This window comes from Melospiza melodia, chromosome 1 (assembly GCF_035770615.1).
Source record: "Melospiza melodia melodia isolate bMelMel2 chromosome 1, bMelMel2.pri, whole genome shotgun sequence".
NCBI classification, from domain to species: domain Eukaryota; kingdom Metazoa; phylum Chordata; class Aves; order Passeriformes; family Passerellidae; genus Melospiza; species Melospiza melodia.
The window spans coordinates 149,338,550-149,363,417 of record NC_086194.1 but is presented as its reverse complement, the minus strand read 5'-3'; the positions used below and the strand labels follow the sequence as shown (position 1 = coordinate 149,363,417).

General features: G+C 50.5%; 1 protein-coding gene across 1 annotated transcript; it reads left to right on the top strand.

Annotated features, from left to right (window-relative positions):
- The first annotated feature begins 594 nt into the window (after window positions 1-594).
- ODF1 (outer dense fiber of sperm tails 1) lies at window positions 595-1,550 on the top strand. The gene is made up of 2 exons (XM_063178227.1): window positions 595-932; window positions 1,119-1,550. Exons 1-2 carry the CDS (start codon window positions 736-738, stop codon window positions 1,426-1,428), a joined length of 507 nt encoding a protein of 168 aa, XP_063034297.1. The 5' UTR covers window positions 595-735; the 3' UTR covers window positions 1,429-1,550.
- The last annotated feature ends 23,318 nt before the right edge of the window (window positions 1,551-24,868 follow it).

Here is a 24,868-nt window from a genome sequence, read left to right as displayed (position 1 = left end):
CTGCCGCCGTGTCCATCCCAGCCTGTCCCTGCCATGTCCATCCCAGCCTGTCCCTGCCGTGTCCATCCCAGCCTGTCCCTGCCGTGCCCATCCCCGGCCTGTCCCTGCCGCCGTGTCCATCCCCGGCCTGTCCCTGCCGCCGTGTCCATCCCAGCCTGTCCCTGCCGTGTCCATCCCAGCCTGTCCCTGCCGTGCCCATCCCCGGCCTGTCCCTGCCGCCGTGTCCATCCCCGGCCTGTCCCTGCCGCCGTGTCCATCCCCGGCCTGTCCCTGCCGTGCCCATCCCCAGCCTGTCCCTGCCGCCGTGTCCATCCCCGGCCTGTCCCTGCCGCCGTGTCCATCCCCGGCCTGTCCCTGCCGTGTCCATCCCCGGCCTGTCCCTGCCATGTCCCTGCCGTGTCCATCCCCGGCCTGTCCCTGCCGTGTCCATCCCCGGCCTGTCCCTGCCGTGTCCATCCCCGGCCTGTCCCTGCCATGTCCCTGCCGTGTCCATCCCGGGCCTGTCCCTGCCGTGTCCATCCCGGGCCGGGCCGGCCGCTGCAGGCCCTGTGCTGAGCGCGGGCCCGGCCGTTGTTGCCATGGTGACGGCGGAACGGTGGCGGCCGGGCCCGCGGAGCCGTGAGGCAGCGCCGGGAGGCCGCGGCAACAACGGCAGCGCTGCCCCAGGCTCGGCAGCAGATGAAGCTCTCGGGGCACTCTAGATCGCTCTTGCCCTGACACACTTCCAGCCTGACAATGGCGCACTGTTACTTGGAGGAGGACAGCATGCAGAACCTGCGGCAAATCAACAGGCAGATGAGGCTGCTGGACCTGCGGCTGCAGCTGCTCCGGGACAGGCTGTGCACGGCCCGCATGAACCGCTGCGTCCTCTCCTGCTGCTCCCTGCCCAGCCCCTGCTTCCGGAGACGGTGCGTCGCTGTGAAAAACGACAGGTAAGAGAGCTGCCTGCTTTCCACTGACACTGGCTGCCTTTGGGGTAGGGTGAAGGGAGGTCTGACATTGCTGTCGGGAGCAAAGGTTGATACAGGTAACTAGGGTGGGAGCGAAATAGCCATTTTGGAGAAATAGATTGAAAGGGATACGGGAAAGTAAAGATCCACCTCTTGTTTTAATTCCAGAACGAAAAGACTTGGCATGATGCTGAACTCGTGCAGTGGTCAGAACTTGGCTTTGATCGATGTGAAGGGTTTTGACCCCAAAGACATCACGGTGACGGTGAAGGACGGGAAGGTGACGGTGTCAGCGGAGCGCAAGATGGAGTGCAACACCCCCCTGGCAAAGACCAGTAACTACAAAAGGTTCGTGAAGGAATTCTGCCTGCCGCCAGGGGTGTGTGACAAGGAGGTGACATACTCGGTGGAATCCAAGTGCCTCCCGCCACCCAAGTGCTGCCCACCACCCAAGTGCTACCCTTACCTCTGCCCTTAATGAGCTGCAGCAGGAAACCAAACCAGCCAGGCCATTCCTTTGCCTCAAGCCTTCTCTTAATGACATTTGGATCTGTGTCAGAGCTTCTCTTACCTCTTCCATTAAAGAAAGCAGCATACTGAGCAGGTTGTGTGAGCCTCATTTTGAAGGGGTTTGGTGGGCAAAAACGGGAGTGCCATCAGGAAAACACAGATATTTTTGGGCATGCATGACTGGTCACTTGCTGGGTACTGAAGGCAGGGCTAGAGGTGGTGGATTCAGGGCATACAATCTCATGGATTTTAAAGGCGGAGAGGCACCACTTCTGATCAGTCACATTTCTGTAAGGACACTTCTCTCAATCCAACCTCTTCCATTTGAGCCCTTGGGTATTTCTAGGAGGAAAATCTTGAAACACCTTGAGGGGTGGAGCCTTCTCCCCAAAAGATCAAGCCATACCCTTTGTTCCCTTGGCTTGGTTCTTGCACAGAGTGCCTGGTTGGGAAAAGCTGTGGAAGGAGAGTTTTTTCTTAGAAGAGTTGGGATTAGGGTAGAACTCAACAGCTGAGGAGGGAATGACACCATTTCCTGCTGAATCAATGGCTCCAAAATAATAAGAAAACATTTTTCATATTGGGAGAGGGAGAGAATTGTCATATAATTGCTTGAAGGCAATTTTAATTTTGCTGCCCTAGGCTCAGCACTTGCGTATGCACTCCTGTGGGAAGTAGCATTACTTCTCACTGCAGAAAGGAGTGTAACAGAACATACCTGCATTTACCAGCCACCTGGGCCAGCATCTCCCCAGTGAGCACCACCTGCTTCAGGCTTCATGAGCCCCTGGGGCTGGAGGGAGGAAGGCTGCCTCCTCTTCATGTGATGCACTCCCCTGCAGCAGACTTTCCTAACAGGGAGCTCAATGTTTTAGGCTGTGCTGGCACAGAATCTGCTGTTCCCTAACCTGCCAGGGGAGAGGGTGAGCACCTGTGGGCTGCTGCTGTGCAGGTGTGCTGCTCAGCTGAAACTCTTCAGAGTGAAGTGCTGTCCCTGCCATTAGCCTGCCTGAGAAATGCAGTTGGTGGCTGTCACCTATGGGGACCCTGACTCCTAAAGGACCCTCACACCAGCTGGATCAATGTGTCTTAGTGCATCCAAGGGGTCCCCAGTGCCAAAAGCACCCACTCACTGCTGCAGCAGGGAATTTCCCCTGGAAACACTCACACCTGAAGAAAACAAAGCCAATGGTTTATGTACAGCCTGCAAACAGACAGGCTCACTTTCACAGCTGACTTTCACCTCATGAGGGTGGTGAATCACAGGGGTTGGGTTACAGAGCCCTGAGTCCATGGCTGGGGGAGGCCCTTGGCTCCATCACCACCTGCTCCTGTCCTCTGGGTGGGAGGAAGCTCCTTCAGTCAGACATGTTACACACAGATCAGCTGAGGATCAGTTTAGCTTGGTGATTTAACTGTGGTGCAAGAAATTAACTGCTTCTGGGATACTTTCAGCATCCAGCTACCACTTAAAATAACATGTGTTAATAAATGTTAAACTTTATGGGCTTAGTGTATAGCTGGGTCAATATAGAACCACACAACCATGGAATAGTTTTGGAAGGTGACACTTTGTCTAATGCCCCTACCATGACCAGGAACATCTTCCAGGCTGCTCAAGCACCCATCCAGCCTGGGCTCTGGGCAACCTGTTACAGTGTCTAACCCCCATCATAATAAAAAAAAAAATGTTCCTTATGCCACATTTAAATCTAATCTTTTTCCATTTAAAACTGCTTCTCCAGTCACTACAGGCCTTGGTGTCAAGTGTCTCTTCATCATTCTTACAGACATTCCTAATATACTGAAAGGGTGCCCATGCACAGGTAGTTTGATCCTGCTGGTGTTGGCCAAGGATGGTTAAACCTAAGCCACCCCTGTCACCTGGGAGGCTGCAAGGGAGCCTCCAGTGAGAGCACACAGCAGGGATAGGAACTGGGGATGGACTGGGAAAGACCAGCTTCCTACAAAGCAACCCACCAAGTAATAAAACCAAAACCCCTTTGTGACAGGACTTTTGCTCTTTGTAATGATTTCTACAGAAGCTGTCTAAGCATGCAGAAGGGGAACATATTTCAACACCTCCCCTCTACCCGTGACTTGCAGAACACATCGAGTCCCACAGCAATCACAGGGCTGGCTATGGCTGCTCTTATCCTTATTGCTCATCCTTTAACACATGCTCTTCACACGCTGTTCCTGAATTAGGCTCCTCGTGCTCCTGAAACTAAATTTCACTCTTGAGCACTTATTGACAGATATGACTTTCTGAGGAAAATTCTGAATTCATATTACATCCTGTGAGTTGCTAGTCTAGGCTAGTAGGAGCATCTTGGAGACCTTTCTGTAATAGAAGCAAATCACTGAAATAGTCACTTGGTTTTGTTAATACCTACATGCTGTTAACAATTTCGAACCTAGCCCAAAATCTATAATAAACATATACTGAGAGTTTTCAAGGAGAAAATACCTTTGGAAAGCCAATATTAACCCAGCAAGCTGTAACATCATCTCCCATAAAAAAATTCATTTACCACTAGGTGGCAGATACTATTTTTCAAAATTTACCACCGTGCAACTCTTCTATTCAAAGCAAACACACTGAGGGTGGTGTCACAAAGCAGTAAGGCTGGCAGACACTGGAGCTGGCGTTTTTTTCTGTAACACTAATAACAAGTGAAGAGGAAGACAAGAGATAGAGCTGTTTTGTGATCCTGGGTGTGCAAGAGCTCTCAGGACAGACCACCTGTTGACAGACCACCATCACATTAGGTTTCTAGTCTGGATTGTATTGACCTTTGATCCTGCAGCTCTCCCCCATGGAGCTAAGGCTCTTGTTTAAGGCCACTTTCATTTCCTTCAGCATCCTGTCTGCCACAGTTATCAGCCCAACAGGGGCTTCAGTGGTTCATGTATTCTTCAGCATGTTGTTGCAACAAATTATTTTTGGGGCCAATCTTGACCATCCTCATGCAGCAGATACTCTCTCTGAATTCCCTAGCACGAGGAAGATATCAGAGAGGGTGAATTGGCTCTGTAGTTCTAAAGGTTAGTGCATTCTTGAACTCTAGTCTTATGGGGGGCATTTATAAATAGCCAAGGAATTTGTAACAAGAGGTCATCTGAGGATGCTAAATCCAGGCCTTTCCTCAGGCATCAATTTCTAGGGGTTTTCCTGCGGCCAGGCAGTGCTCTGCTGTGCTCTACACAGGTTTAGGCTGTGTTGAACTGTTGTTTCTCTCCCTGCTATTGAAAACCTGGGGAGAGCAGTGCCTTCATGAGAAGGTGAAAAGATCCCATCTTTCCTCTCCCCCAGTGCCTCGGTGCCCACTGCTCCTGAGAGCACAGCACTGCTCGGGCAGGGAGCTGCTGCTCCCAGTGGGCAGTGCCTACTTGGCAGGGCTCTTTCTGCCAAGGACTAAATTAAATGCCTGTCACAGGGGCCAGTTCCACTCCTCACACCTCCTGTCCTCATCCTCGAGCAGCAGCATGGCCAGGCTTTGGGCATCACCCCAGCCAGGTGGGGCTGGTGCAGCTGCCCTCCACTGCACCTCCTCATGAATTGAGAAGCTTCATCCATCCATCGTGTTTCTGCTTAAAGTTAAATTTAACCATTGTCCTTGCTAAGCTGTTTGGCATCTTAGTCTCTTAGGTAAATTTTCCAAGCCTGTTTTCCATCATCTCCCCTGGAGAAAGCCCTAAGAGTTTATAAGAGAGAGCAGGACCCATGTTTTCAACTCTGCCTTTGTTCCAAAGACTCCATAGATTTGTTGTCATTCTGGACTCTGCATTTGCCACCTCATTAATAACCCTGCACTGAATTTAGGTGAGGAGTAAGCTGATCCTTCCAGCACGCTTGGCATGACTCTCGTGAAGCTGCCACCTCCACAAGCATGGGACACTGGCCCTTGCTTGTCCTCTTTAACCCTACAGGTCCTTTCCCTGGTCTCTGGAATGAAAAGGAAGTTTTCCATCTCTGTCTGTCTTCTAATTCCCTCTGCCATCCCATTTGTGCCCTCCAATTGCTGTAGGTCAGGCCTTTCTTTTGACAAGTGATGTGTGAGGGTTTGCATCTTCTCTTGAAACCCCACTCTACATGAAACAAGTTTTGCTGTCCTGGAGGTTATCCTTTCAATTGCCCTGCTATGTGGTGTGAAATGCTCTCCATGCAATTGTGTTTCTCAATTTCAACATCAATTATCAATAACAGCAGGTCTCTCCTGCACTCTCTGGTTGCTTGTGCTGGTCCCTATCTTGGGGTGTTACACGGAGTCTTTAAAGGCCTGCAAGTGACAACAATGATAGAATTAAAAAATCTGAAAACTAAAAATAATCAGCACCCACACCTCACTAGAACAGGTTTTAACTTGCTATAAAAATAAAATACAGCCTCCTCTCTTTTGCTTGTTTGCGTTTGGGGTTTTTTTGCAGAAAAGCCTGCAAAAGGGAGAGCTGCCAGGGTTCTGCCTCACAGTCACACGAGTGCATGTGGCACTTCACATCAAAAGAGAAAACAAAATCCTCTCTGCCGAGGTCAGGGCCCCAAAGCCCTGGAGGGTCCTGGGTCTCGAAGGGAGGAGCAGGGCCCGCAGCGGCCACAGCAGCCTGGCCTGTCCCCTGCCGTGCCCCGGCCCCGGGACGGCCGCCAGCCCCCGCCTGCCTGTGCCTGTGGGACACAGGGCCGTGCTCCTGCTGCCACAGAGCCCGGAACACCACCCAGGGCAGCTGGCTATGGCCCCGGAGGCACCTCCAGGAGAGTGTGAGCAGAAGTCAGTGGGGAGGCACAGGGACCTGGCAGAGTTTGTCACACCCAGGGACGAGCAGCCTGACAGCAGCCATGGCACGGCACCGGAGCCCAGCTTTGGGCAGCCACTGGGACAGACTCTGCAGAGCCCAGCAGCCAGGGAAGGCTCTGTCCTCTGGCAGAGCAGAAGAGGGATGGGGAAGTGGAGGGGCTGGGGTCACAGGAAAGTGCTCTGAAGACACTCAGACCTGAGCACAGCCACTCAGAGCAACTCCAAGGTGCTTCAGAGCCAGTGCCTCCTGCTTAGCCAGCTCTAACAGAAATGCCAAGCTGTGACCACCATTGCTTTTTGTCTTGGCTTTTCCATCTCTCCTGGAAACCTGCTAGAAATGTTTAAATATGAGCAGAATCTGCAGAATGCAAAAGAGATGACTGCAGTAGGAGATGTGAAGTGGAGAACAAATTTGGCATAAGGACCTCGTACAAATAAATAATTAAAATCATTGAGCATCTTTTGGTAGCAAGGCAGCAGAAGAAAAGAAAACCAACACTGTAGCAGGTAGTAACAGCTGATTGTAGCAGCTAAAAGTCATGCAGCCTTGCTGAGGTTTTACTGACTCCAAATTCAGTAAGGCTCCAGAACATTGAAAAGAGATGAATAAATTTAAATTCCAGCACTTTGAGCCCACTCATGCCATGTCTTGAGCACTTTGTATTCCCACGAAATCCTCTGGACAACAACAGCACACAGCAGAACTTCACTATTACTGTGGACACCCACACAGTTAGCACCCTTGGAGAAACACAGAGATATTTACATGACCAGGACACAGAGCTAAGAGAAAAACTCAATCATCTGGGGGAAAGTGTCAAAATCCCACCTTGTCTGACCATGTACCCGCCCATTCTCGGCTGCTTGGTGGTGCCTGGAGAGCCAGGGACTCAGCTTGAAATCCTGGGCTGGCACCCAGAGAGATTTATGGATGGTAGTGCACCAGTGTAATGTAATCCTCACCTCAATATTTAAAAACAGCCCAAGGGACTGACCTACATAAACTCCAAGCCATCCAGTCTGGCCTGGGTGCCCAGCTAGCAGGAGATTTCAAATGTGGTGCAGCTGACTCCATGACAATATGGTAGGTTTCTTCTAGGAGAGGTATGCAAAGTGTGCACAGAGGATGACACTTCATATTGGATTAAAGCACCAAAACAACCTGGAGGATGGAAGCACTCACTGTTTACTCGTCAGAGCAGCTACTAAAGGAGCAGGAGCAATGCTTGTGCTATAGCACTATTCAGCCATTTATATGTGCTTGCTTCATCTGGAAAGCAGAGGAAAAGCAAGTCCTGGCATGGCAGAGGATTGCTGCAGGCAGGGAGGGAGCAGCAGTAAATAGGTCAGCAACCACTGGCCAGACAGTGCCCCGGGGCTGGGCAGCCTGCTGGCTCCCAGCAGAGCCTGCACAGGCTCTGGCTGCCTGCAGGCAGGGTCCTGCTGCCTGCAGCTTGAGCCCTGTCCTCATGGGAGCTCCTGCAAACTGGCTCTTGTCCTCCTGGCTCCCAGGCAGGCACAGTGCAGGGCTGTGAGTTCTGCTCCCTCGGTGCTGAGCTCCTTCAGCACCAGCCCATCCAAGGTCATTATTAGTGAGAAGAACAAGTTTCCCGCTCCTGGGTCCCCACTTTGTGTGTTTGAATGGCTTGAATACCACAGCAGGACCCCATTCTTCTCCCAGGGTGCCTGCAGCCTGCTGTGGAAGTGGGATCAACCACCTCAATCCCACCACATGCACCCAGAGCCCTTGCAGAGAGGATATAGTGAGGGCAAATGTGCCAGCTGTGTTTGGGGAGAATTTTCTAAAGCACAAACAAACCTTTAAAGAGGTGTTCCATCACCCTGACAGCAAGTGGAGAGGACTGAGCCAAAAGCCAATACAGGTCTTGATGTCAGCATGAGCACAAGGGAAGCAGAGCACAGGGGACACCCTGCATGGGATGCAGCTAGATGTTCTACAGACCTGGTTCGTTTTGCATGAACTCTTGAGCTGCACAGGAGAAAACACACACACAGCTCACCAGGGCTGCACACCCTCTGCTGAGCCCCCAGCCTGGGCCTCAGGGCCATGTGCTGCCAGGGAGCAGGAAAGCCAGTGCAGCAGAGCTTGGCACCAGCCAGGAGATGGTAAGGTTTAGATTTAGGTAAAATCTGGTCTAAAAGAGGCCATTTAAAAATGAGCTCATGGAGCACCGTGCAGCTGGGGAGAGGGGGAATGCCTTGCCTCTTGGTGTCAGCAGCAGCAGGCAGCTCTGCAGGCAGCACAACCAAACTTGCCCTCTAATAGCCTCTATGACAGGAATTTATCAGTAACAATGGACTGTAATAGACTGTCCCCTGTCTGCTGGGGACCCCAGTGCAAAAGCTGCACCTTGTTTGCAGCCAGATCATTGTGGCCCCTGCTCTGTGCCAGGAGCAGCTGGGCCTCTGCTGTGCCATGTCCACAGCTACTGGAGACACCCAGGATGAGAAGCAGTCCTGCCTAAGGACAGTGCTGGGGCCTTTCTGGTTTTCTGCCCATCTCTCTGGCAATGTTTTACTGACAGAACAAGGATAAGGTTGGCCAATGGTGTCAGAAAAAAAAAAATCAGAATAGAATTCCCATAGACAAGATAAACACAGGCTTGAGGACATTGTGCTGGGAGATGCTGCCCCCTTAGACTGCCTGAGAACCATGTCCAGCACCCAACTGTTTTGGCAGAAAGCTTCTGTGTCTGAGAGTCAGCACAGTATGGTACAGAGAGTGCTCAAGTCTGTACTTCATCTGAGTGAAAAAACCATGGAAATATATTAAAAGAGCAAAGTGTAAAGGTTCCAAACAACATCAGAAGGAATCAGAGTGAGGGACAAATTTAAAGTAAGAGCATTAAAATGCATGTTAGGAGGAAAGCTGACTTTGGAGCAATGCAAACAGGAAAATAGTGGGCATGGCTACATAAATAGCCTGCCCCAAAACCAGGGAGAGGCACAGGCTTTGGAATATGGCTGATGTACCAAAAGCTTTGGTGGCATTTCCCCCTGCTGGTGGTGTGTCATGCAATATTGGATTCCTCTTGACAAAAACTGGGGTAGAGCCCAAAATTCAGCTCAACCCAGGGACAGGCAGCTGAGATGTAATGGTCTGAAGCACAGTGTGCTGAACAGATGGCCTGATGTGCCTGCTGGTCTGAAAGGCTCATTAGCTTCTACAGAGCATCCTGGGGAAGTCTCACCACAGGGTGTAGGAAGGAGCTCCTGTACCTCCCCTGCCAATGACAGCAGCAGCTTGAATCCCAGCACATTTTGTATTCTGTAAGGGAAATTTTGTCTTTCAAATCAGAAATAGATGAAATTACCAGTTAAACACTCACATTCTTGCACAACAGGTATCTTCATACAAGAAAGCTTAATTGGTTCTTTGTCTATAAATCTTGTACATCTTGTAGTGGTCCAAGAAAGCCTCTGGTTTCTCCAGGATTTGAATTTTGGTCCTTAATCTCTTTTCTTCCAGCAACATTGGGTCAGTCCTGGCCCATCATATTTTGGAGATGTAAGTCTGAGGCTTGGCATCTGTGCAGGAGTGTCTCCTGACAGCACCCAGAGACCTGACTTCATCTGTGCCATCATGGGGCTGGCTTGGAAGGAAACATCCCACAGCACCTCCCCTTCTCACTCACTTTGTTCCCCCTCAGGGAGACCCAGACTTTCCTCTCAAATTCAGGTGCCTTTCTAGGCCTCAGTTTATCCTTTCTGACCTATTAACAGCTTTCTATCCATCAGCCTCTTTGAATTCCAGTTAGAGATGAAGTTCAGTTTGCTCTCCATGATTCATGTGGGAAGGCCCATGAGATCTGGCAGAAACAGCAGCTCATCACTTACATTTACTATGCCAGAGCAGAGGATGACAAATCACAAGCAGGGAGATGAGCTGACCTAGAATAATATAACATTTTTATAATATTTCTTTTATTTTTACAGAAGGAAAGGTAACTGAATGTGTTTGAAGAGCCCAAGGCTCTGTCCCTTGCTTAGCATTAGCATCAATCTCTCTGACATTATTTGTGCTGGTTTTCTCCTGGGTATAGAGGTTCAACTGGATTTCAAACATTATCAAGAAGACTTAAAAGGTAAAGGCCAGATATTTTTATGTTCACTTGCTGAAAAGGTTTTTATTCCATCTCCCTGACTGTGATTATAGACACACCACTTCTTGCTCCTTGAAAACAGTCTTAAATTCACAACTGCTTACAAAGCCATATAAAAGCAATTTATTGCACATCACTGAACACCCTCAAGAGGCCCGAGGCAGCATTAACATTTTAAAGGAAGTGCTGGTAAATCCTTTTGCACATACCCCACCTGTTCTTTTGTTCCTACACCACATAAATGCTTGCCAGGAGGTGCCCAGCTCCACACCAAGGGCTGAGGACAGAGGGCACATGGTTACAAATCCATCCATGCTGACCACATAAGGCTGGGTTCTTCTGACCAGATAAACCTTGGCAACTGTGACCTCCAGGTGGGATAGGGACCCCAGGCTGGGGCAGGTGGCATTCAGAGGACAAGGCATTCACGCTGCCAAAAAGACTCTCCAGCAGGTTTTAAGACACATTTCAGCTGAAATAAAAGTGACCATCACCAGTGTCATTGGCTGGGCAAAGAAATAAACTTAAAATTTCCAAACAAAGAAAAATAAAGAACAAAAGCAAGTCACACAGGCTCGTGTTTTCCACAAATTCATTGTATTTTCCACCAGCAAATGCCACAGTAATTTAAATTCAAAACACCAAATTAGTTGGGCTTTAAAATCAACAAAGCAGTAGCAAAAGAGTTTCATATGAGCTAATATAGATAGTGCAGATTGAAAGTCACTTGGCACCAGAGAGAAGTAAGGGAATTGCTCAATTTTTGGCCACAGTTCTAAGGGGTTGTAAAAGTTACATAAGCGAATGGATTTGTTACTTTATCAACTGACATTCCTTTTGATCAAACTTTCTCTTCCCCTTTTTTGCTTGTTTATTTTAGGACATTCACTCCTGGTACAGAAGGGCATCAGTTGCTGTTCATGGTCTGCTCTTGGCACAGAGAAGCCGCAGTTTGGATCTTGGATGCAGGCAATATTTTACAGAAAAGAAGCATTCAAAAACATCTGCAGCACTAAATTATTTTCTGTTTAATTTATGGGCCTAAAAGGAAAAAAAAAAATTGTCTTTTCCCTGGGCCACTGCTGCACCTGGCTCCAATTTCTGCTCTGCAGGGAGCCAGACTGCAGCAGGCTTAAGGCAGCTGCCCACGCCGCAGCGATGTGCTCGCTCAGCACACCGAGGGCACCCGTGTGTCAGGGAGCACCAGAACTTCCATGTGATGTTAGGGACACCAGGAACATCCATGTGATGTCAGGGAGCACCAGGAACATCCAGGTGGTGTCAGGGAGCACCAGGAACATCCATGTGATGTTAGGGAGCACCAGGAACATCCAGGTGGTGTCAGGGAGCACCAGGAACACCCACATGGTGTCAGGGAGCACCAGGAACACCCACATGGTGTCAGGGAGCACCAGGAACATGCATGTGATGTCAGAGAGCATCAGGAACATCCAGGTGGTGTTGGGGAGCATCAGGAACATCCATGTGATGTTAGGGCCACCAGGAACATCCAGGTGGTGCCAGGGAGCACCAGGAACATGCATGTGATGTCAGGGACCACCAGGCTCACCACGGCCTCATCACAACTCCAGTGTTTGCCCAGAAGCACAGCCGTTTGTCACATTCTGCTCCCAGCTCAGGTCTCCCAGGATTTGAAGATGTCTTGGACAGGGCTGAAATTCTTGGAGAGGTTGTGTCAGCCTCTGCTGGGCACTAAGCCCAGCCAGCTAAAATAATTTTCTCTCCAAAGCTCCACTGCAAGGCTCTTTCTGCAGCAACATCTCAGTGTCACACACAGAAGAGGCTGCACATTTGGTCCTGGGCCACCTCCTGCCCCAAAAGGACCACTGCTCAGGGAAGCCCACCAGCTGACAGTGGCCAAGCCTAGATCAATTCTCCATGGCAGGAAAGGCAGAGCTGGGCAAGAAAAGCCCACAGCAGGGAATGGGCAGTCTTCCTGACTGCAGCCTTGGGTGAGCATCTCTCCTGTGTTTGCCATTTAGGAGCATCTACACCAGGTGCTCAGGAGGATGCTGTGGCTGAGGGGTTGGGCTCTCTTCCACCACCCAAAGCTGACCTTTCCAGGGGTGCTGTGACCAATGCCAGTAGAGAGCAAGCTTGTCCTCCTCACTCTGCTGCTCCAGCAGCTCTGGCATTTACCTGGGCAGTGCAATCCATGGGCTGGGGTGCAGGCAGGCACACAGGAATGTCCCAGGCTCTCCCCCTGGGCAGGATGTAGCTGTTCCCCATGCTGCTCACCACTGCCCTAGCCCAGCCAGCTCAGATCCCAAGTGCCTGGCACTGAGGCCAGCATGTCCCCACACCAGTTCCTGCTGATAAATCATAGAATGGTTTGGGGAAGAGGGACCTTTAAGTCCCTCTGGTCCCAACCCTACAGCCATGGATCTGGTCGCTCAGGGCCCTGTCCCACATGGCCTTGAACGCTTCCAGGGGTGGAGCACCCACAATGTCTCTGGGCAACCTGTGTTGGGCAGCCTCAGCATCTTCAGGCTCAGCACCAGGAGCTGCAAACTGCAGGTGGAGTGACCTGGGCTGTTCACTGGGAGAGGGGAGCCCTTGCTGTGGGGCTGCTCTGGAGGTACCCACATCCCCACAGGTGGCACCACTTGCTGAACACCCTCCTGCTGTGCTGGCTTAGATTTCTTCCAGCAGTGCAATGGCAGAGAGAACAGTTGTTACTGTGTGAAGATCTGTTTCTATCTTTTACTAGCACAGATTTTACTACAGAACTAACTTCCTAAAATCAGGTTTCCATATAGTTACCAGTGCTCTTTATACCTGTGGGGGTCAACCATAGCTTAGAAACTTCCTCTGTTCCTTTGTAAACTTTCCTAAAGGCCCTCATTGTATTTATGATCCCCTAAATGCCCTTGGAAACACCAGGAGAATGATAAGAATCAGGCTGGAGGCTTTTTGTCAGCTTTGACTAATGAAAATCCCATTGCATGAAACAAAATGCTGTGTCCATGTCCCAGACACCAAGGTCTTGGGATGGAGGACTTCATAGTTTATGGCTTCATGTCCAAATCAGTATATTCAGATTCAGAAAAGGGGGGTGGGAATTTAGTTACTTTGGTTTGGTTGGTTGGTTTGTTCGTTAAAAAAAAAAAAATCTTAAAGCAGCTACAGGGATTGAAAAATGAACCTCGCATATTTCTCAGTAAAGAAGGATTTTTTTGGCTAGTTACTGAGTTACCTGAAGCACTGCCATCAGCATAGGAACCACTTCCCACCACGGTGGCTCCTGGGGACTGACACGCAGGCAGACGCAGCTCCAGCAAGGATGGGGAGCAAAGCCTTGGCAGCACAGAATGTCTCCTGCTTTGCAGGGATGTTGTGTGTTACAAAACCCCTCCCTGCCCCTTTTTGCTTAATTTTAGGACTACTTGGAGGAAGGGGAAATAAATTACCTCAGGACAGGAAAAAAGGAAAAAAAATAGAAAACATTGCCAAGATGAAGCTCCCAGCTGCAGGTTCTGCAGGTCCTGCAGGTCTTGCCTCAAAGTAGGTTGCAGGTGATGTTACAGGAGCCATAGGCAGCAGCTTTCCCAGCTCAGCCACGGCAGAAAAACTTCCTCTGCTTTTGCTGCTCTCCACTCCCTTCTTGACAGGCACATTCAGCCCTTCCTCCCCATCCTTCCCTGCGCCAGGGACATGCAACATTCCTGTCAAAGGGTCTTAGATCCCTGCTCGAAGAGTTCATGCCCTTGATTTCAAAACTCTGAAAGGGGAAAAAGAAAGAACAGCTACAAAAACAGCCCCTGAACGATTGATTGCTCCCTACAGGTCATTCCCGAGTGTGTGACAGGCAGGAGCAGGGATGGGATGGCACTGAGCTGCCACCCTGCAGCACAGCGCTGGCCTTGGCCTCTGCTGGACATGGACACAGCAGAGCTGGAGATCCTGCAGCCCTGGCCTGGCCTGGAGCTGAGATCCTGCAGCCCTGGAGCTGAGATCCTGCAGCCCTGGCCTGGAGCTGAGATCCTGCAGCCCTGGCCTGGAGCTGAGATCCTGCAGCCCTGGCCTGGAGCTGAGATCTTGCAGCCCTGGAGCTGAGATCCTGCAGCCCTGGAGCTGAGATCCTGCAGCCCTGGCCTGGCCTGGCCCTTGCTGCTTTCTCCCCCCGGGGTCTGGCTCAGCGAGAGGAATGTGTGAGGAATGCCAACACACTGCGCTTAAGAATGGAAAGAAAACAGCAAAAGGAAAACATTACTTGGGCTTATTTTTTGTGGGAAGCTAAAAAAAAAAAGCCCTGATTAGAGAGGGAAGACAAGCTACAACTAAATTTGTCATTTTTACGGCTTTTACGCTTTGCACAGTCCTAGGGTAACATATTTTTGAACCCCATGAGCCACAACTCCAAACTATCAGTGTGCCAGGAGACACCCTGCCCTACCCATACCCTGTGCTCCCTCAGGGACCCATTGCAATTCCCACCCCAGCCTCTCACTCTTCAGTCTTCCTCCAGTCCCTCTCTTCAGGGCAGCAAACCTCGTGTACCAGAAGCAGAGCCCTGGCACCCCCAGCAGCTCCCTGGCCACAGAGAAAAACGACTTTCCCAGGCATCCTTCTGGAAAAGGCTGTGAGAAGATCAGAGAAAAGAATGAGAAACAATTCTTAACTTATTACACCTGGTATTGTGAACATGTGGATTGTGTTATGGAGATTTGTTTAGCAAAGGGTGGATTTTTAATTAGTCAATGGTGACAGTGTTTTGATTGAAGGACCAATTAGGTCGGCCTGTAACAAACAAAGGTATAAAAGCCTGGGTTTCTTAATAAAAAATATTTTAATAAAAATATTCAGCCTTCTATAAAAGCATGGAGTCTATGTAATTTCTTACCTGGCCCTGGCCCATTACACTGACAACCTCCTCCTCTGTAGCTCCCTTTGCTGCACCACAGTGGCCAGAACAGCTGGGGCTGGGGCTGCTGTGTCCAGCCAGCCCCCGCTGCTCACAGCACAGGTGCTGCCCAGTGGAACATATTGTCCAACACATTCTGCAACAGCCCTCCCCTGACTGCTGCCTCCTCCCAGGAGTTCTCCCCCATTGCTCGAGCCTTGGCAGCCCCTGTGACATGCTTCCCCTGCTCAGGCAGGTTTATGAGGCCTTAGAAGACACATGGTGTGTCCTACACAAATGATGTGTCCTGTAGGAAAGCTGTACCTTTCAGGAACCTCTCAGCAAGCAGCTGTGCAAGTGCTGCTTCAGAATGAAATGTCAGGAATAAACAATTTTGGACATTCTTAGGAAGAAAAAGTGAGTACACGCACACACACACACACACACACACACACAGAGTTCTGTATGTTTCTCTCTGAAACACAAGGTAGTTCAGTCCTAGCTCTGGTATACTGGGAGTACAAAAAGGGAGAGCTTAAAGGAGCTCCACCACAGATTTAATTATCTTCTTGTGGCCTCAGGATCAGGAGGGTTTTCCTAGATGTCCTTTGAAACTGGATGCAAAGGAAATAGCATGGCATAGTGGCATTCCAAGCCTGGCCAGCCAGGAGGAAACCAAGGCCAGAGAGCTGGGTGAGCCCAGCTGGCTCCACAGGGGCACATCCCGAGCTCTGGAAATGCCTTGTCAGAGGGGTGCTCAGTTCCACATGTCAACAGCAAGTGCCCAGACCTGGAACACTCAGGCATGTGCTTTGGGGGTACTGGTGCCTGCTCTCTGTGCCAGAGCAAGGGGGACTTACAGGAAGAAGTTTTTGCACCAACTACTGTCCTAGCAAAAGCCAAAGACTCTTCATCTTGCACAGTTTCAGGTCACATCCAGTAAATTTGTGTGGTTAATTCTGTGGTATCCAGCATAGCCCTGGGGCTTCCCCCATTCTACCCGAGCCACAGAACCCCATTTCATAACCCATCTGCAATTAAACAGAAAGCAGTTGACACTGCAGAGCTGCATTTGTTTCTGCAAGAGCAAGGTTTGTGCTGAGTATTGTATGGAGCTTGTTGCCATGGGAAATATCAGTGTTTGTCAAAACTTTAAAATCCAGCCCAGCGTATCAAAGCATCCCACTTCCACTTGTGCACCCACAAAGCTGGGGACAAATTACAATGGTGGCAAATCAACTGTGCAGAGGCTAGGAAATTAAATTTGCTCAATACACGTTAAAGAGGGAAGAAAGTAGGCAGCAGCAAGTAAAACAGAAAGGAGAACATCAGTGTGTAAACAAAAAGTACCAGGGAAAAAAACAGGCCAAAAGGCAAAAGGGTTAATTAACAGCAACAATTTATTTTATTTTGGTGACCCTTAGAGAGAGTCTTGTGATGTCAAGCCCAGCCCTGAAATGACACTGCAGTCAGTGCTCAGGGTTACAAAGTGCCCCTGTAACCCGGGCATTAATTACACTCACAGTGGCACGGCCTCAGCTGTGGTTCTGGTGCAGGTGGGTGCAGGGCTGGCCCCAAACCTCTGCTCCTCCTGCCTGCTTCTCTCCTCCCCCCAGCCCCACTCCTGAGGTACCAATACACCAATACCATCTGTACCCATGCAGAGGCTCACCAAGGGGAGGGCAAAGTGCACCTCCCTCTCCCCAGTCAATCTACACCCAGCAGAGGAAAACAGAAGGGAAATGAAAACCACCCTTTGCCCTTGAGCCCAAGCAGTGCTTGGCCCTCCTGACTCCTCTCCAACACAGCACAGGCAATCCCCTCTGCCGAGCACAGCCAGTGCAGCTGCCAGTAAGGCAAGAACCGAAGATTTCACAGAGTAACTACCTCAGAGCCAGTAAGGCAAGAACCAAAGATTTCACGGAGTAACGACCAGAGGCTCAGAGCTCCAGACAGGAAGGTGAGTCCAGGGGAAAGACACCCAGAACCACATACAGCCATCCAAATACTGACACTGAGAGGTGTCTCCAGCCTGCAGACACTTCAGGCTGTCCCACCTGGCACTAAACTGGAGCAGCAGATATTGTAACATCTAAAACCTGCTTTGAAGCTGCCAAACCCTGCAAGCCCTGCTGAGCCTCTGTGGAGTAAGACAGTGCCTTCCCAAGAGCTCCAAACCAACACAGACTGCGTGCTGCAACAATGCAAGCAAAAAAAAAAAAAAAAAAAATTGTTTATTTACAGTCTATTTGAGCCAACCAACATCAGCAACATGCAGAAATAAAGCAGATCAGTTCCTTACTGGGAGTAAGTAATAAAAAATATTTTTTACTGAAATAATTTAAGAAAACAACATATTTCAGGTCAATTAATTTTTGCTTTAGTGTTGAAATGGTCTTCAACATAGACTGAAGTTTTTTCAGGAGGCAGGGTCTGTATTTTTTGGACAGGATGTGATGAACACAAGACAGCACTGTCGTACTGCTGAGGAATTGTCCTCCCCAGCAGCAGCACTGAAAAATTAAATCTGTTAATCTTTTGTTACAAAGCTTCTATTGATGGTGGTGGTGGTGGTGGTAAAAGCCACTGAAACAGCCTCACAGGAGCACATTTTGTCTTGCTACCTACTAACACCAAAAATACTGTAAGTACGTCAAATTGGGTTCGTCTTTTTGTTCCTTAAAGGCTGTAGCTAACAAGGGCAGCCAACTTTCTTAACTATGGCAAAAAAAACTAACTTTCCCCAGTAAGGCATCACTTTGATTTCTCTTTAGAAACACACTGACCTGGGTGGTTTCTTTAGAGATACAGCAGGTGAGGAGCTGCCCACAGCTCACACCACTCACTCACCAGACTGCTGCTGCCCGTTCAAAGCCTGAAGTGGGTGAAACAGCACTGACCATATTTTCACCTTGAGTACACTCAGTCAGCCAAGAGACACTGTCACCTAAACACTCAAGATGTGTCCTCCTTCTTCCCCAGATCCTGTGCTTTATGAAACTAGAGCCTAAATAAACTCCTAAAGGTATTAATCTCATTAGGTGCGCAGGTGTCCACAAACTGGGGCGTGCTGAACATCAGCACCAAGCCATGTCCTGGATCAGAGCTGTGGATCACACTGGATCAAGCCAGCAGCCCATAATCCGTGTCTAAAGTGATAAAGAAAGCTTGTCACCTTCTGGTCCCCCTGTCCTGTTTAAGCACCTCTTTGACCGCGCCATGACACGGTTTTGTGACAGGCTTTTGGGTTTTGACACAGTGCCAGAAGCAGGGATGATGTGAGCGCAGGCAGGGATGTGAGGGCAGAGCTGTGTCAGCCACGGGACTGCCCCGTGCTCAGGGCCCCTCTGCACCCAAAGCACGGGGCGTTCCTGCAGCCCAGCCCTTCCCACAGGTACGGATCTTGTTCTGCAGGTGGGACTTTCAGGCTCTCAGATGCTCTTTGCCTCCCAGCAATGGGTCCTTCCGTCCGACCCTGCCCAGCTGTATTCCAGAACAGCTACAACTCTCCAGAATTTAAGTGTCAAAAGGCCAAGGAATGTGTACATTATACACAAATATCTGCGGCATCAGGAGGCCGTGCCACGTTGTGCCCTTGGCGTCTGCTCGGGCGGTGCTTGCCGGAGGTGCAGCTCTCGTTGCTTCCCGCTGCCCAGGCTCCGTCAGGCAGCGCTGTCTCCTGTCTGTGGGATCCCGCCTTGCACACGCACTGCTGCCCTTGCCAGCCGTGCCAGCCCCGCACAATTGCTGCCAAAGAGCTCTTTGGGTCGGGTTTTCTTCCCGCGGCACCTCCGCAGCCCTCCCTGTGGTACTCTGGTGTGAGCTGAGGAGCCGAGCTGCAGGGCTGGGCTACAGAGAGCTTTCGGCTCGGGCCCGGGGCCTCCCGGCGGAGGAGGAGGAGGACGAGGAGGAGGAGGAGGACGAGGAGATGGAATCCCCTCCAGCCTCCTCCGCCGCCGCTCCAGCGGAGCGCGACGCCTGCGCGGCCGCGGCGGTGACTCACACGGGGGTACCGGGAGGGGACACCCACGGGGGTACCGGGAGGAGACACCCACGGGGGTACCGGGAGGAGACACCCACGGGGGTACCGGGCGGGGATTCACGGGGGTACCGGGAGGGGACACACGGGGGTACCGGGCAGTGACACACGGCAGTACCGGGAGGGGATTCACATGGTGGTACTGAGCAGTGACACACGGGGGTCCCGGGCTGCGCTCGCCGGGAGCCGCCTCGGCACTCGCAGCCCACGACTGTGCCGTGGCGCTGGGGACCCGGCTTCCCGATGTCCCTCCCCTCCATGGATGCAACCCGGCTGCCCGATGTCCCTCCGCTCCATGGATGCAGCCCGGCTGCCCGATGTCCCTCCCCTCCATGGATGCAGCCCGGCTGCCCGGCCGTGCCCCTCAGGGCAGACCGCGGAGCTCTCCCGCAGCAGGCGGCGGCTCTGCGGGCGCCTCCATCCCTGCAGCGCCGATGAATCCTCTCGGAAAATCCGTGTACGCCCTGGCAGCGCTTGCCCTCCCTCCCGGGAGGTTTGCCGTCTGGCGCCTGGGAATATGCTGTCCCACAAGAGAAGTTGGAGTCACCGTCCAGATCTAACTGCATCTAGAATGTATTTCCTTTCTTTCTTTTACATTTTATAAATAGTCCAGCCTTCCTACAGCTTTTTTCCTGGCCTGGTGACTCATCATCGACTCATCATACTTGTTGCTTCACTTAAATAGGGCATTGAAAAGTCCCTTGCTTAAATGGGGGGGGGAAAAATCCCCAGCTGCAGATTACCAACTGACCACTTCATCCTGAAAGCCCTGAAGTAATTCCTGCTGTCCCACGGCTGGGAGGTTCGTGCTGAGATGAATCAGTGCGAGGCAGAGCGATGCTATCTGGGCCAGCCAGTCTGTGAGTGCTCCTCCTTTCTGCCTGCCCTGCTTCCCTTTGGGTACTTCCAGACAGTAACAATTTCTTTCTTTTCCTTAGCTCAACGACTGGCGTTTTTGACTCGTGTACTGCATTGAGAATTTCGCATGGATGGCAGGGTTTTCCCTTTATTTCAAAAAATTGCATGACTCTCTTGCCAGCATGGTTTCCTAGCAAAAGCACATGGAGGTTTCACACCACCCTCCTGAGCAGCATCAGCTTTGCTGGCAGCCTGGGAAGCTCCTGGGACACCTCAGCTGCAGCCAGGTGAGGAGGTGAGGACCCAAAGACACTAACTAACATCTCCCAGGCTTCAGGAGAAGAAGAGCCCCCAGTTTTGGATGGCTGGGGGTTTGGGGGTGCCAGTGCTGGAAGGGAAGGTGAGCCCATGAGTCAGGGCCAGCGAGGGATGCAGCCAGCAGCATCAATGAGAGGTTCAAGCTGCTCCAGTGCCCCCAGCAAGGCTGCCATGCCATAGAGTTGCTTCTGGTTTCCCATGCCCCAAGCCCTGCTCTGGGCTGCAGAAGCTGGTGAAGAACCAGGAGCAGAGCGGTGCCACAAGGTGGGGTGACAGGGTGACTGTCACCTGCGGGTGGAAGGAATGTGGTACCAGTGGGAAACCCAATTCCCTGTGGTGGGAGTTCTGGTAAGGTGCCCCACGGCCCAAGGGTGGGGTAGCCCCTCCTCCCAGGACTGCATTCAGCCACTTGCAGGTAGGAACAGGGGCTCTCATCTCCAGGAAAGCAGGAATCCTGACATCTCAGAGCACCTGCATGGCACTGTGAGGGCAGGTCATGGTGGAGAGAAGAAAAGAAAGTAAAACCGCTTATGCTCAACCAAGAGCATTAGAGGCAGCTACTCCCTAAACCTGCATAGCAACCAGATGCCAGAAGCAGCACAACACACTCAGCTGCAAACAGGGGAATCCCTTTGGTTTTCCTAGCCCTCACTTCTGCTTTTGCAGCCCCTACTGCCTCAGTCAGGATTACCTGAGGAATACTGATTACAGCTGATAAGGGTTCTGTCTTCATTGGGCTGACTGCACAGCTTCTTTGAAGATGGCTGCTCTGTCCTCTTGTTATGCTGTGCCTCCCAAACGCCTTTTTATTTAGCAGCTGTTCCTCTGCTGTGCAGCGACTGGTGATGTTACATCACGGCTGATGGGTGCTCAGGGGACTTGCTTTGTTTGCTGGATGGCAGCTTCATTCACGTTTTGATAACCCTGCATTTTAGGCCATTAAGGTACTCTCTGTACCCTGTTTTTCTTTCATTCCAGGCAGGTTGCATGCGATACTCTGTCTTTTGATTTGGGGGAGGTGAGGGTTGCTCTTTCCAAGTGACTGCCAGGCAATTAAGCACTAAAGGCTCTGTTTCACGAGCAGAAGGGTTTTAACTGCCCGAGGTTGTTGCTCACAATAAGAACCCCATGCCAGTTTCCTGGCTATCCCTGAGAAGATCCCAGCCTTCACCATTAAACAAAGACAATTGTATGGAATTCAGCCCGGATGGCAATAAAGAGAAGTTTGTGAAGGCTTTTGTTGTTTTGTTAGTGTTTTTTTTTTAAGGTAGACTTGACAAATATCAAATCCTCTTGCATGTGTTGGAAGCAGTCAGGAGATGAGGTGGGCAGAGAGGAGACTGTATGTCCTAGCTATTCAAAGCCATTTATGTTTTGCTGAGGCTCTGGGGAATACTTGGCTAAGGCAGGGTGTGCTTGTGCCTCTCCACAGCTGTTAGTGCAAGGGCAGTCCCCACCACAGCTGTGTACATTTTTTTAGGAAGTTGTTGCCACGCAAGTACCTTGACATCCATCAAAACCTTCTGAGTAGTTGAAATGAAGTCATGATAACAGCAGAATTTTTTTTTCCTCAGACAACTGTGACTTTCAGAGTAGGCTACACAATCAAGTATGAAGTTTCATCAAAACTGTGTTCTCCTAAAAAAGTTTCTGAATTATTTAATGCATTTTATATTATGATTACCTGATTTATATCACAGCACAGGAAGTGAATTAGCAAGTTTATCTCCTGTCTTCTCATTAATATAACAAGATAGCTAAAGATGTGTTTTGCTCTTGTTCTCTTACTGCCAAAGTATCACATTTTCTTTTGGGCACAACAGAAAGCATTCCAGATCCCTATATCCCTACACATGGAAGCTCTGTGTGACATGTTAAATTACATTCTAAGACCCAAACCCAATTGTTCTAGCTGAATATTACTCTCCCTGACCACATGTTCCAGGAGAAGCAAAGTTTCCTGCAGAAAATATGCGATACAGAACTAAAAGCTTGAGCCCATAATGCTCATATTCATTCATCATTTCTCTTGACCTGATTTTATGCTCCAGCTTTTCCAACAGATTGTTTCCTTGGTTGTCCAAGTTTGTTGCCAAAGCAGACAAATGAATCATCCATTTACAGTAAAAGTGGGGAACTGCCAAGGGAATACCTGATGTCGCTGCATGTGGCATGCAAGTCTCAGGCCAGCTGATGATCAAGTCCTCCTTCTCAGCTCTTTGGGCACAAGCCCCATCTGCACTGTGGCACCCACCCTGGCACAGAGGCTGAGGACAGCCTGTGCCAGGATGACAGGACTGGCTGCTTAAGGGTGTCTCGAAATAGCGCTGCTGAGTGGTAAAGCTCAGGAGGAAAAGCCTCAGAGAGCTGCACTCACCAGGAAGGAGGGGTAGACAGGCTGCCCTGGTTCCTGTCTCAGCTGCATCTGGGGGTCCAGACAAGCTGACCCAGCTCAGGACCCTTCTTCTTTTAAAATACATGTTAGTTCACTCATAGAGCATCTAAGTCTCCCATAAATACTCCTGCTGTAATGGAAATCATTCTTTTCCAAACCACAAGGAAAAATGCCTGCTTTTTCCAGCCTTCTCTCCATCCTCTCTGGAGACTGAAATCCCTGAACACTCACAGAGTGCTCAGGACATATGCAGGGTACTCTGGCACTGCAGTTCCTACTGCTGATCTGTTTGGGTGGGATAAGCAGACCTCAAGCCCCCTAACCTATCCTGCTGATGCCGCTCCTGTGGCTGGAATGTGCTACACGCAGGGCAGGCAGGCACCCTCAGCCTCCCTCTCCTGCTCTCCCCTAAGGGAGAGGACACCGAGCATGGGTTGTATTGCTTTGCTGTGGACACAGGGGCTAGCTCCCTCCTTTCCCGGGACAGTTTGTTGTGACACCCCCACTGCTCTTCCCCGCTGCAAGCTGAGACACGGAATGTGTCTCACTCCAGCTCCTGTAATCCTTGTCAGCCCTGCACCATCAACTTTTCTGTGTGTGCATCACTCCAGAGTGCAGTGCTAAGCTGCAAGCTGGAGGGTTTATCAATACTTCCAAAATTTTCTACCAAGAGTGTATGCTATCTCTTGGTTCCCTTTGGATTAACTCCCCAGAGGCACATGCCTGCACAGCAAATGACAGCCGTGGCCACGCTGGCAAGCCCTGCCACAGCCAGTGCCAGCCCGTGTTGGCATCCAAGCACTAATTGTGGGCGTTGCTGGGAGCATCTTGGTTTGTATTTCTGTTTGGCTTCATCACTGAACCTAAACAGGAGGAAAAAATACGAGGTGTGCCTGTGTTTTACATACAGGAATAAGGAGGTTCTAATTATTCACAGCAATCTGTAGAAAATCCATAAAAATCAATCTTCCTACTATGCAGCCAAATTTGATTGCACAATAAAGCTAGCATTGAAAAGGTGTCTAATAATGCCCTTTCAACTACATTTTTCAGGTTAACCTTGGATTAAACCCCAAAATAGCTGATGTAATTTCCAGCTGGCTTTCCCAGTTAAGCTTTAAAAATGGCATGAGGTAAATTCACAACTGTGACTCTGTCTTCAGCTGGAACCAGCCAGAAGTGCACTTCTTGCTGTTAAGTTCTGTATTTAGAGGGAGAAGCTGTATTTTATTTAGCTCACAGCATGCCAGGAACAAGCTTCCCTCAGCAGCCTCCCAGCAGTGCAGCCAGTGGGTGGTCCCAGGGCACAGCCCCTGCATACCTCCAGAGTGCGTTGCTACTCAGAAAGCACCAGCAGCTGCTTTTCCTTCAGAAAACACAGGCAGCGGAGATCACGGCATGAAAACCCACTTTCTTCCTCTGTTACTGCATGGCAGCATGAGGGTGCTTGCCTGGAAAGTCAGATTTGTGTTCAGCTCCATGCTTAGAGAGAGGGGCTTCAAAGCGCACCGCAGGCACTGCTGAGGAGAGGGACAGTGACACTGCACGGGCACAGTACCAGTGGGGAGGTGGCACCTTCTGTATGTGACAGTGACACTGCACGGGCACAGTACCAGTGGGGAGGTGGCACCTTCTGTATGTGACAGTGACACTGCACGGGCACAGTACCAGTGGGGAGGTGGCACCTTCTGTACGTTCTTCTGCAGGGCTGCAGCAGAAAATGGCACTCAAGGATCAGCATGACAGGAGAGCTGGTGAGGGGATCTCGTTCCCAGTCCAGTGACTACTTGCAAATATGGAAAGGTCTCAGACCCAGAGCTGTTAAAATATTTTATCTCATGGCCATGAAATGAGAAATACCACGAAGCAAGATGGTGGAATGGGACTCACATCTCACATTTCTGAGGAAGGAGCCTCTCTTTTGCATTGGGCTGTGATGGCATATCCCACCTGGAACGAGAAGGGCAATGACTCAGAGGCTCCCTACGCAGGGCCCTGTGCCACACAGGATAAG

What these genes read in the sequence shown, in the direction of transcription:
- ODF1 (XM_063178227.1), top strand. Translation starts at nt 736, where the DNA reads ATGGCGCACTGTTACTTGGAGGAGGACAGCATGCAGAACCTGCGGCAA. An exon ending in GTCGCTGTGAAAAACGACAG is followed by an intron (nt 933 to 1,118) that starts GTAAGAGAGCTG and finishes TTTTAATTCCAG; the next exon opens with AACGAAAAGACTTGGCATGA.